This window comes from Melospiza melodia, chromosome 5, assembly GCF_035770615.1.
Source record: "Melospiza melodia melodia isolate bMelMel2 chromosome 5, bMelMel2.pri, whole genome shotgun sequence".
NCBI lineage: Eukaryota > Metazoa > Chordata > Aves > Passeriformes > Passerellidae > Melospiza > Melospiza melodia.
This window is the reverse complement of record NC_086198.1, coordinates 32434755-32447657: the sequence shown is the minus strand read 5'-3', so window position 1 is coordinate 32447657 and position 12903 is coordinate 32434755. Positions and strand designations below refer to the sequence as shown.

Here is a 12903-nt window from a genome sequence, read left to right as displayed (position 1 = left end):
TTTCCAATGCACATGGAGGACGGGAAGGACCTCTGCATTCTGGTCAGACTTGTAAGGATATTTCTCATCTCTCTGTCTTGGCAAGGGTTTTCAGCACTGCAAGAGGAAGTGTACAGCTCAAGACACAAGCAGGAGCAGCAGAGACTATCTAGGGATGGCGAGCCAACCGAGCACCCCCCTCTGGTCTCCGAGGAAGACGTGTCTGTCAGTTATTCCCCATTCCAGGACAGTACTCCCAGGAGTGAGGCCGAAGTGTCCATGGCTGAGCTTCTGAGGCAAGCACACAAGGAACAAGTAGAAGCTGAATTCTCAGGGAAACCCCAAGATGTGCCAGGGAAACCATCTGCTTCACAACAGGAATATTTGTAAGTGCCAAAAGAGCAGGATGAAGCCATAGGGAACAGGTTCTCTTTTCTCTGTGTAATGAGAGGATTTTACAGTTGCCTTTGAAACTTACAAACACACTAGAATTTTCCTCCAATTGTGGTTTTCACTTTTTAATCCATGAGGAGGAAGCCTTAAGGCTGAGGGGAGAAAGTCAGTCTGTCACTGTGAGCACAAAGCAATAACTGTGTCTGGTACATAGGAAAAAATTCAGGTTAGTAGAGAAGTGAAGGGGGTTTTATGTATATGTTCAGTACTCATGTCTTGGATGATAAGTGATGACATATTTTGAAAGTAATCGAAATCTTTCTTCAGATTCTGGATGGCTTTTTCAATGGAGGCAATTTTTTTCAATTTAATCATTACTTACAAAACTCATAACTACCTCTTAAGAACTGGACTTCTAAAAGTGCATTTCAGATGGCCAAAGGAGCAGAAACAAAGTGTTACAGAGGCAAGACACAAGTACTTACAGGAATAACACATGATAGAGTACACATAGAAGACCTGTGCAGCAAAAACTTGAATTCTGAGGTGGGGCTGTCAGTGGGGTTGGTGTCATTTGGAATGGAATTTGAAATAGATCATGTTTATTTCTCCACAGCTTCCCTGATTATGTGCCCATGCTGAGACCTCTTTGCAGGGTAGAGTCAGGTATTAATAAGCCAGCAAAATACCAAGAATCCCTACTCAAAGAAGTGATTTTCCTGGAGGTGATTAGCTTTGATGCGGAGATGCAGCTCCCAGCACTCAAAGGACAGCTGAGTCCACCAAATGGACTTAGGGGGATTCCTTTGCTCAGGATGCGCTGGGAGAGATTGTGGGAGAAAATACCATCTAGGAAATCTTCTGTTGCAGTGTTAGGCAAAAATACCAATGCTCCCTAAGGATTTGCATCAGGAAATTAATTTCTTTGAGGAACAGAGAATACTTTGAGACAATAGTGCCAACACTACATGAGAGTAATGAAGACAGGGAAAATTCACTACACTGCAGGTCTGATTATAACTAGGTGGAAAATCAGGGTAGATTTAAATAGGAACATGTAAGGAACATGCTCCAAGAGTAAATATACAATATTGAATGTACATTTGCTGGAATTAGATGTATTTCCTTTATAAATGTGTTACATAGGAACTAATATAATAATAAGTTCAACTAACTTGGAGCAGCGATTAACCATGAATCAGGCTCAACCATAAAAATGCCATTACAAAGAAAACCTGAACCTCTACTAAATTTCTGCTTGCTAAAGCTTCAGAATTCTACATGAAAGTTGTTTTTTCCACTTTGCAGCTGCACAGCTTGTGCTCAGTGTTGTAGGTGCCTCACATCCTTCTCTAGCAATCCAGGCTCTCCCACAAAAAAACCTAAATGGTAGTATGTAGAGATGTGAGGGCACAAGTGAAAGCAAAGCTCTCTGAAATACTTTACAAATACCAGGTTTTGCAGACTTGCATGGAAGGGTTGGATATCCATTTGGAGATTTGCTCAGGAAGATGGGTGGCATTCCCAGACAGACTGCTCTGTAGTTCCTGTCAAGGAATATCAGTTATTTCTAGACTTTGCCGAACAACAGACAGCATAACAATATGAAGTCACTGCCTAATGTTCCATTGCTGGAAATTATGAAGCACTGCACAGTAATAACTCACTTGGACCTGTAATTCACAGTGCCACAACTCCAGGAACAGAGCAGTCCGTGGGAGCTGGAAAAGCAGCGAGCGGAAAATCTGCGCACTCAAGCACAGCCAAGGGAGATGCTCAGAGAGGCCCCCCTCAGCCTCCCTCCCCAGTGCAGAGAGGGGACTCCCCCATCATCCAAGAGCCTGAGGACCCCCAGCTCCACCAGGAAAGCCTCTCTCCAAGGAGATCTAGTCTCGTGATTGTGGAGTCCACTGAGGAGCAAATGGAGAAGTCTGGAAGGGGCTTTGAAGAGGAATCTTTAGAAAAGGTAAGTCAACAACTTTGCCTCAATGTAATTGATCCAATAAACTAATTTTTATGACTCGCTGATTCTTTAAGATAAGAATATTTGTAATTAATTTGCGTCTGGCACGAGTTTTTCCTCCTTCCCTCTGTGGTTTAAGGTTCAGGTAAAAGCTTTTCTCCTGAGGTTTTCAAAGTTGAAGCAAACCCCAGATCCCAAAGTCTAGGCTGGTAATTCTGGTTCTGCTCTACCCTTCTTTGTCCTTTGGCCTATGACAGTTCCATCAGTGCCTGAGAGAGTGTCAGTAACAGGGGCAGAAACAAAAAAAACAGATGTAATGCGAACAAAGTGATACCAGTAAAGCTCATAAAGAAAGGCAAGGCTAGCCCAGAGCAGCATCAGAAATGGTGTGAAAGGTCTCTAAAGTCGGTGAGACAGAAAAGAGACAGCAGCTGTGCATTGCAGAGTACTAAGGATGTACTGGAAGAATGGTGTTTGTGTAGCACACAGGAAGTAAAGAGATACAGAGACAGAAGAGTGAAGAGGATATCAAAAACTGTACAGGGTAGGTCTTGGGTTGTATGAGACAAGGGACTTCATGGCAGCATTCAGAGAGGGGAAGACATCCACCAGCAAGGAAAGAAGGAAACCATATGACTTTTAGTGGAGAACTAAAGTTCCCTGGCAGATGAAGATTTAAGAATAAACAACTTGCTTTGCCCGTTCTAAGTGGAAGAAAAGGAGAAGGCATCCTTGGGTAGGAAATTAGCTTTATAAGCCAAGTTAGAGCAGAGAAGGCGCAGCTGTACTGAAGTAGAAATTGTTTCACCTTTGTGTTTGTTAGAAACAAGGCCTTCTCTCTTGGCTACTATGTGACCAAAAGTATCACCTCTAGAATGAAGGGTTTCATTGCTCTGCCTCTGGGATCTCAGGGAAAGGTGGAATTTCAAGTGTATCAGATGATTGAAAGGGTATCTACAGCAGGGCTCAGTACAGCTGGAGGAAAGCTGTCCTCAAAATAATGTACTGCTTTTTCCTTCTGATTCTTTCACTGAAGTGAAACAACAACAGCAGCTGGTACCACCACCTCCCCTTATTTATTTTCCCTTTTATATTTTTATACTACAGCTATTTCCCAGCAGATTCTTTCCTGCCTCTCTTTGCCATCCAAGGTGTTTGTTTAAACTTCTAATTCTTCCTTATGCAGGATAGACAAGTTCAGCACTTGTTACTAATTCTTCCTGATCTTTCTGAGGCTACTGCTACACTGTCCTCTTGTCAAAACTGTTCAGTCCTGCTGTCTGTACCCTGCCCTCTGTACTTCCCCCTCAGGATTAAAAGGCTTTTGTATATTTTTCTGTGTAATTAACCCACCAAGCATATGCAAAATGTAGGAATTGCAGAGCTGGTGTAGGAAGATAGAAGCTGTAGCCACTGCTAGTGCCACAGACAGATCTTGCTTCCATGCTTCCCCTAGGAGTTAGCAGAGGAGTTAGGTGGGCTGGAGCTCAGCTCGGATGAGGACGAGATGGTCACTACCAGAGTCATTCGGCGCCGAGTGATCATTCAGGTACCGAGTGTTCGAGGACTGCACTGAATGTGCCTGTGCTGCCTTAGGCCTGAGTTTGTGTTGCACCTCAAGCTGGGATGCTCCCAAATAATGCATCTCCACTGGATAAACCTTATGATTACAGTAACACTGCTAACCCCTCTCTAAACTCCCTAGATGCCTCGGTAAGAGGAAGATAAGATGAAGGCTTGTCAGCCCCGAAAACAACAAGGCTGTTATAACAATATAATTTATCTTTGTGATGCTGTGGCATCACTTTTCTGTGCATGCCTTTCTAAGGATTTATTTGCAGAATAGTTTTTTTTCCCTAACATTGCTGGGTTTTTTTCCATTCCCTAACCAATTAACTGATGTTGAAGTGACTTATTTCAAACCCACATGAAGGCCTTGCTTCACAGAGCTTTTTTCTTTGTCATACAGGCTGATAGTATGCCTGAAATGCCACCAGAAACAGTCACAGAAGAGCAGTACACAGATGAACATGGCCACACAGTGGTAAAGAAGGTATTGTCAGTTGTGCCCCCTGCTAGCTTCTTTCTTCCCTGTAAAAGGAAGAAAAAAACATCTACAGAAATGCCGGACTTTCTGCTATGAAGGGGCATGATTCGAAGAGTAGAGAGTGGAAGGAATGAGAATTTCATCTCATGAGAGATACCAAAGTTTGAACAATAATTTAGATTCTCAAAATTGTTCTGTTACAGTGTACAACCTAACAGGATGTATTTTAACTTTCATTTAAAGCCAAGGAAAATTCTGCATAGATCCACATATTTTAGGAAGAAGTTGTTTATTTCTTTTTTTAAAACCCCACCAAAAATCCACTCCACTGCAGTCTTATCTGAGATGTTTGTTTGTTTGCTTGTCTTGATGAAAGCAATGGAAGGCTGGGTCTGTAAAAGTCAGATAAACCCAGAGTCTAGATCTTCAAAATCAGATCATGCTTAGAAGAACAAATTCTGCACAGCATGAAAGTGAAAGGGGAACTTCTGTGCTCTTTTCTTTACCTGACAACTTGGTGCTCCAGGTCTAGGACTTGGCTGAGCTGGGATGGTGGCAAACCCCATCTTCTGTCTTCTGGGAAGACATCACACCCCTTCAGCTGGATAGGCTGTCTCTGGAACCTGTTTAATTCCTGGTAGAATAATAAACCACCCCAGCCAAAGATTCCTTGGTCTCATTGCACAGAGGCGAGTGTGACGATTCTTACGGATAGGTCTGTGCCTTGAACTGTGCCACACAGAGGTTTGGGTCATCCGCAGAGGGATGCACACCCATTCTCCTGAGCAATTTCACACCTTGACCCTGTAATTCTCTTCTTGCTTTGGCCAGCCAGTGCCTCGAGAGCTTTAGCACCAGATGAGTCTCTTGAGTAGGAGATGAGTAATAGAACACAGAGCCATCTACGCAGGTTCTTTGTCACGCAGGACAAAATGCCCTTTGAGTAGCATTTTGACGAATGCTACTCAAATGAGTAGAACAAAGAGGAATATTTTACTGCTACATCTTTGGGGACTAAACTCCATTCCTTCAGGTGACTCGGAAGATCATCCGGCGGTACGTTGCTCCAGATGGCATGGAAAAAGAGGAAGTGCTAATGCAGGGAGCACCGCAAGCCCCTGTCCCTGTGGAAGAGGGAGATGGTTATTCCAAAGTGGTGAAGCGAGTTGTGCTGAAGAGTGACAGTGAGCACTCAGAGGTAGGGTGTGCTTTGCCTGCCGTGGCACAGAGCAGCACCACCCCAGCAGGGTTCTTAACCGCTGCAGCTTAGCGTGCTCATTCTGCCACTCAGTCCTAGAACCCCATAGCTGCAGTAAGTTTACCTTGCTGGCCTGTTCTTTCTTTGAAGAGGCTAAAAACATCTGTGATTTAAAGAAAAACTGTTTTAGAGCCAGGTAATTACATACAGTCTGAAAAGGTAAGTGCCTTCCTGCTGTACTTCACTGTCTGGCCCTACAGGCAATTGGATCAGCACAACCAAGTTGTGAGGGAGGACCACAAGCTGGCAATGGGTGTGCTTTCAGCAATGCTGGGCCAAAAGCAAGGTGCAGCAAGCAGTTATTGGAATTGTAAAAAACATCACGGATACTTTTGCTTGCAGGAATTACTCATCAGAAGTAATTCTTTAGGAGTAAAGTAACAAGAAAGAAAAGCCTTGATTTTTCCCCCCTTTTTTCTATTTTCCGTTTTCTTTTTTAAGATTTTTTTCTTATGTATTTTTTTCCTTTTTTACTCTTTTCCCTTTTTTAATTTTTCTTTTTCTTTTTTCCGATTTTTCCTTTTTCTTTTCCCCTCTTTTCATTTTTTTATTTTTCCTTTTTTTATATTTTGCTTTTTTCCTGTTTTCTTTTCTTGTTTTATTTAATTCTTTTTATTGTTTTCCTTCTTCTAGTTACCTTTTTTCTTTTTTCCTATTTTCTTCTTACATTACTTCCTTTTTATTTTTTATTTTTTCCTTTTTTCTCTTTTTCATTTTTTCTTTTCTTTATTCTTTTTTCCTATTCTTTTGTTATTTTTCTTTTTTCCTGTTTTCTATTTTCCTTTTTCATTTTCCCCCCTTTTTTCCTTTTTTTCTTTTTCCTGTTTTTTTTTTTTTCTTTTTCTTTCCAGTAAGCTGACCTTAGCAGATCTACACTTTACCCTGTGGAGCCCCTAGACACAGCAGTTACTTTGGCCAGTGCACATCATGAAGTGTGGAATTCATCTCCATCTCACTTGTGTTTTCTAACCTTGCAGGTGACCCTGTCTGAACCTGCCATTCTCTCTAGTGCCTCCAAATTCCAGTCCGAGCCAGTGGAGGGCCGGAAAGTCAGCAAGGTCATAAAGACCACTGTAGTGCATGGAGAGAGGACGGAGAAACACCTGGGGGATGCCAGCCTGGCTTCTGATCTTCCATCAGCCAAAGAGGACTTTGAAAAGGTAAAAGCAACTTTTATATATTACAGCAGTACAGCAAGTGTGGCCACAGCCCCAGGGACAAAGTCTGTTCTCCTGGAAGGACCACAGCCAGTGGCCCAGCAGCCCTAAGCTGAGGGTAACTCTGTTCTTATACTCAGCAGTGTTATAAAAATATGCATCTATAAACAATGTTTAGTGAAAGCTGGCATTGCAGAATTAGCAAAGGCACTTGCTAAGACAAAAAGAAAACATCATGCAGGCTTTGTGTGACATTCTTAGAAGTCTTGGGTGTGAGTGCAGTTAAAGTTCATTCCTGTGGAGGTTATTGCAGAAGTGGCTACAGTTAAGCCCCCACCCTGGGTAAATGGATGTGTTCCTCCCCTCCATCCTGTCTCTTGTCCCCTTTATTAGCGTGTCTTAGAAGTTGAAATAAATACTTAAAAACAGATAAATAGATAAAAGCTGTGCAGCAATAGGTGACGTGGGTATGCATTTTTGGGTTTTGTGACCAGGAATCCAGACCAGCAGCCTGGTCCCCTTTTTCTCACAGAGGCCAAACAAGGGGCAAGAGCTGTCTGGTAAAAGTTCAAAGAGACTGCTTGGGAAGGAGCACTTAGCGCCCAGCAACTGTCTCAGTAAATCCACACGTCTGGAGCAACTACTGCAACATGCTTTGGTACAATCATTACTGAAATGAAACTGCCCCCTAGGAGACACTGTCTGTCATGTGTCCACAGGAGGGAGGGATGCTTGAAAGGATGCAGTTACTTCTTACAGGTGCCTGTTCAGCATTTTCTCAGCATTGGGCTGTGTGAATATGAAGGACTAAGGTAGGAAGAGCTCCAGGTGTTTTGGGGGTGTTTTAATTTAAGGTTTATGTTTTCATTGGAGGCTTTGAGCTATACAGGTCACCACATGACAGTGCAAGTCCCTGCTTTGGTAGAGAAAGAAATCAAGAAAGATGATGGATCAGTAATTAAAAGGTTTGGCTTGGCAAGCTGATGAAGTATTACTGCAAACAAATTAACCCAATCACAGGAGTGGATTGCAGTGAGTGCCTGCTAAGCTTTACTTGCAGTGGTACTAAAGCAACGACTAACCTGGCAGTGGCAACGGCATACAGAACACTGAAATAAAGCACTTTGCACACAACATGGGTACAGGGGTTAATACAAAGGCTGGCCTTTATTTTCTACAGTTTCTAAGTTTAGCAAAGTAGCATAATTCTAATTGAATGGAGAATGAACGAATGGCTGGAGAATAGCTAGAGATCAATAAATATCATCATGCACTCTCCATTCATCATCCACCCTCCATCCATCCAACCTTCATTCCTCATTCATCATCCACTGTCCATACATCCTTTCAATCATCATCCAACTCTCCATACATCCATTCCTCATTCATTCGTCATCCAGTCTCCATACATGCATCCAATCATGCTCCAACTCTCCATCCATCCATCCATCCATCCATCCATCCATCCATCCATCCATCCATCCATCCATCCATCCATCCATCCATCCATCCATCCATCCTCCATCCATCCACCCACCCACCCACCCACCCACCCACCCACCCGTTCTCCATGCACTTGGAGGCCTTTCTCTCTAGTTCTAGAAATAAGAGGCAGACACAGGGTGGTAAACAGGGGTACCTTTATGTAAGGATCCTTAAGTGCACTTTCCCTCAGGTAGAAAATGCCAATGATGCGCACCCAGAACAACACATGTACAATCTTTATTGATTTGCTAATTTTAATTAGCATTCATCCATCTATACATACATTGCTCATCCACTCTCCATCCACTCCCTCTCCAATCATCATTCTTCAGTCTCCTTTCATTCATCAACCTTTCTCCAATTGTCATCCATGCTTCATACATCCACCCTTCATTCTCCATGCATCTATCCTTCACTCTGCATCCATCATCCGTTCTCCATGCACTTGGATGCCTTTCTCTCTGGTTCTAGAAATAAGAGGCAGACACAAGGTGGTAAACAGGGTTACCTTTATATAGGGATCCTCAGCTGGAAAATGCTGAGGATGCACACCCTGCATGATGCATGTTTTTATTGATTTTGCAAATTACCGTACCTGACAAGAGTCCCCAACTAAAAGCACACCCAATGAAGTAATGCCCCAGCTCTAGTACCTTCTAAATCCACCCCTCCTTGGATGAGGACTCAGCTTTGTTGATAAAAAGGTATCTCAAAGATCTGATTTCAACCTTGGTTTCTAAGGAATACCAAGATAGCATAGGGGTCCTGGAATTTGTTTTTTCTTTCTGCCGAAGAAAATACTGAAGCTAGGTTATAATAATAGGCTACAAACAGATGTGTAAAGAATACAGAGAATATATAAAATAAAAAGGATGAAAATCCATAGGAGTTGACTATTGCATCATAATTACACCTTGCTGTGCCTTCTCTCCAGCATGTGTAACTCTGCCTTGGAAAAGCCTGAAAACCACGATTCTCTCAGACCTCCAGAACCGTGGCCTTTCTAAGTCAGGTCTCATTTTTTTTGGTTCCAGGACAATACTAAGTAAAGCCAGCACACAGAAGAGGACTGTGATGAAGGACCGCTATGGAAAACATGTTCACATAGAAGAGCTGGAAGACACCCCAGAAGCACTCCCCAGGGATGACCTCCAGCATGACCTCCAGCAGCTTCTTAGGCACTTCTGCCAAGAGGACTGGACACAGGAGGCCAAGTGAGAAGCTGCCGCCCCTGCACAGCGCCACGTGACCCCTCCCATATGCAGCCGTCACCGTCCCTGGGTAGCAGAGCCATCACTGCCGCTCCTACCTCTGCAGCTGCAGTGAATACATTTCTCCCCATCCCAAGTTGCGTTTTGTGCTGTTATGATTTTTCACCCTGTAAGCTAATTTGTGACCAAAGATAGCATCCTTCAGGCAGGATGATTTATCCGCCATGCTGGCGCCCTGTCAGTGTCGCCACTTGTCCCTGTCCCTTTGCTCTGGCGCTCGCTTACCGACACGGCCCTTGCCAAGCAGACTTCATCGACAGGCCTCTTCCACTGACTGTGTACATGCACCGTACAAAGGAGTTGATGTGTAAACTGTAAATAGCAGAGTATTTGAACTCACGAGACTGCAGAACACTCACTGCCCATGGGTATCGTGGGTTTTGAGGTGCAGTGACCCTGCGGAATGGCAACAGATCACGGAATGGCACCACCCGGACCACAGACGCTGACTGGCCCAGGAGGAAGCGCTGCAGAGCTACCGAGTACTAAGAGTTACTGTTTAGAGATCCGGTCTAGGCAAAGGCTGTGTGAGTCAGGCAAAAAGCAGCTGTTCACGTGAATCACAGCTGACTGTGGCCATTAATTGTGCAGTCACCTTCACACAGCCACTGCAACATTTCCAAAAGAAAAAGAAAGAAAACTTCCCCACTAGGTACCCAAGTTGCTAGCAGCTCTACCTGCGGCATGTTCACATATGGTATTCAAGCCTATAGATCTGGACCTGTGGCAGGGTGTATTAAACAATCCTAACTCCGATAGTTTCCCGTTTCCATCGCTGCTTAGCCGACCTCACCGACCAACTGGGGGTGCTTCCTGCTGGCCACTGCACTGTAGATAACTACGGGACAAAGACTTACCCACTATACAAGGAGAATAATTAATTCACCGTGTTTTATCGAGATTGCCTCTTAGCCAATACACGCATGTGGCATTTGAAGGTCAAAACCAAACCCTCCTAGAACCATGTCAGCTTCTTGGCCCTCTTAGCACTGAGCGAGCAGTTTTTATCTTCTAAGTGTTTTTTAAAGAACAAGTGCTCACAATCCTCAGCAGCCGGTTTCTGTTCATATTTTGTTATGTGACTATATATTATATATATATATTTCTAAATTGACCCTCTGAAAACCACATTAGCATGTCTGCACTTTTATTTTCCACACAGGGAACGTAAGGATCTGATATTTTGGGTGTTCTATACCTTAATATTTAGTGGAGGAAGCTCTGTAGGGTTTTAGCATAACACACATACACACAAACATACCAACTTAATGCTTTTAAACAGCTATCTTATTTTTTTAATAGTAGACTCAGCACCAGAGTAAAACCAACCCTCTCTTCTAGGAGCAATCCTTTGTCCAAGCTTATCTGGCCTTCTACAATTATAGGGTTCTTTGGTTTTAGTTTTTTTTTCAATGACTCACTCAGTGCTCAGAACAAGGGCACTTCCTCATTAAGGTAATAATGCCAAAAGCATGGAAACACCTCTGGGGTTCTGGCTTCCCGTGGGCAGAACCAATAGGTGCCGTGCTGACACTTTTTGGGCAGGCAAGAAAAGAAACTTAAAGAAAAAAGTGTTTTGGCAGCCAAATCGAATGAGACCCCTGATGAAACATCTCACAGCGCATCATGGCTTCCTGACTGTCAGAGACAGCACAGGAGGGTCTTCAAGGATGGGGTTCTCAAGAAATGCATTTCTGTTGTGTTATTTGCGGTGCAGATGATGTTCTGTGTAACAGCATAATGGTTATTCACCTCTTATTTTGATTTTTTGCTGTGTTATCAGAGAACTTGAATACTGTGAGAAGAAGTGAATTTTAAGTTGACGAATCAGCATCTTGTTCCCATGGTGATAACACTAATTGAATATATCTATGAGGGCATGTATTAGTTAAAAATTAAAAAGATACAACACTAACAATACATAGCTGCAATGTGTACAATGGCTGATTTAACTAAATAAAAATGTACAAGTGTTAAATGTAGCAATGGTGGCTTGCTTGCTTTTACTGCTGGCATGGTGGGATGAGGGATGGTGCCCGCGCGGGGACCTCAGTGGCACCATCAGAGTCACAGTCCCTCTGTGCCCAGTTTGCTTGCTCGTCACAGACCCAGTTACGCCTCGTCAAGGGCACCACCTAAGCCAAAAGATGCTCTTTCCTCTCTTCCTCCTCCTTTTGCAATGACAGACAACTGTGTATAAACAAGTTCTGACTGTCAGAGACAGCACAGGAGGGTCTTCAAGGATGGGGTTCTCAAGAAATGCATTTCTGTTGTGTTATTTGCCGTGTAGATGATGTTCTGTGCAACAGCATAGTGGTTATTCACCTCTTATTTTGATTTTTTGCTGTGTTATCAGAGAACTTGAATACTGTGAGAAGAAGTGAACTTTAAGTTGACGAATCAGCTGGAAAACAAAGACAGACTGAATTCTCTGCTGACAGGTCATGCCATGGATTACCTGTGGATTTTGTAGCTATAAGCCATATACTCCACACAGTACAGCCTATAACTTCAGGCCTTTGATAGCGGGCAACTTCCAAATCCAGGAGATTTCCCTAAGGAAATAAATCCAAATGGCTTCACCTGCACCTTAAAACCTTCACCATATCCCAGGTCTGACTCTGCAATTGGCACAAGAAGCAGCATTTGAGAACCACCTGAAGCTACAACAGTTGTCAGGTCTCAAAATATCTGGTAAAGAGGTCACTGGCTGTGATTGTCAGTGCAGTGACAACGCCAGAAAGAGCAGCTTTTGCTCTCAGCGTTTGCCGTGTTTTCCAGTCCCCTACAAAGAGCTGGCTTGTCTTGCCAGGCCCAACCCTGTCCTCAGCTGTGGCAGCACCCATAGCACAGTCCCATTCTGCTCTGCTCCCCCTGCCAGCTCTGGTTCCCACCTCTGCCATCAGGAGAGGATTATACATCGAGGAGCCCATCGAGCATGGGGGGAGTTATTTGGGCCTCTGCAGGTAAAGGGAGTAAGGTGGGCTATGAGCAAACACATTTCTGATGTACTGGAAGGGGGTGAGGAGTAACCTTCATTCTATGTGCACACTGCAGGGCTGTGGATACACAGCACTGAACCCACAGCTCATTGCTTCACCTGTTAGAGTCGGCCATTCTCAGCTCGCTTCGTGTTTCTGCAGCAACTTAGGCATAACATTTCATGCCTGAAACTGTCTGCTCCTGCCCTGGTTAGAACCTGTGCACTGTGCACAGACCAGGGCGAGCACAGCTTCCAGGTAACAACAGTCCTACAGACAATCTGCAGCTTTTTAGCTGACTGACCATCCTCTTGTTGGAGATGGGCTCTGTCAGCCAGCATCCTGCGGTTTCTTAAAAGCTAGGGCAGC

General features: G+C 43.8%; 1 protein-coding gene across 14 annotated transcripts in view; it reads left to right on the top strand.

Moving 5' to 3' along the window:
* ANK2 (ankyrin 2) overlaps positions 1-11535 on the top strand; it is a 184987-nt gene extending 173452 nt beyond the window's left edge. For all 14 annotated transcript variants that reach the window (XM_063156863.1, XM_063156875.1, XM_063156870.1 and 11 more), the window contains 8 exons: positions 86-365; positions 2059-2338; positions 3792-3884; positions 4305-4388; positions 5416-5580; positions 6618-6800; positions 7671-7762; positions 9317-11535. In XM_063156863.1, the coding sequence (XP_063012933.1) occupies positions 86-365; positions 2059-2338; positions 3792-3884; positions 4305-4388; positions 5416-5580; positions 6618-6800; positions 7671-7762; positions 9317-9500 (1361 nt within the window). In that variant the 3' untranslated portion in view covers positions 9501-11535. The remainder of the gene's footprint in view (positions 1-85; positions 366-2058; positions 2339-3791; positions 3885-4304; positions 4389-5415; positions 5581-6617; positions 6801-7670; positions 7763-9316) is intronic.
* The last annotated feature ends 1368 nt before the right edge of the window (positions 11536-12903 follow it).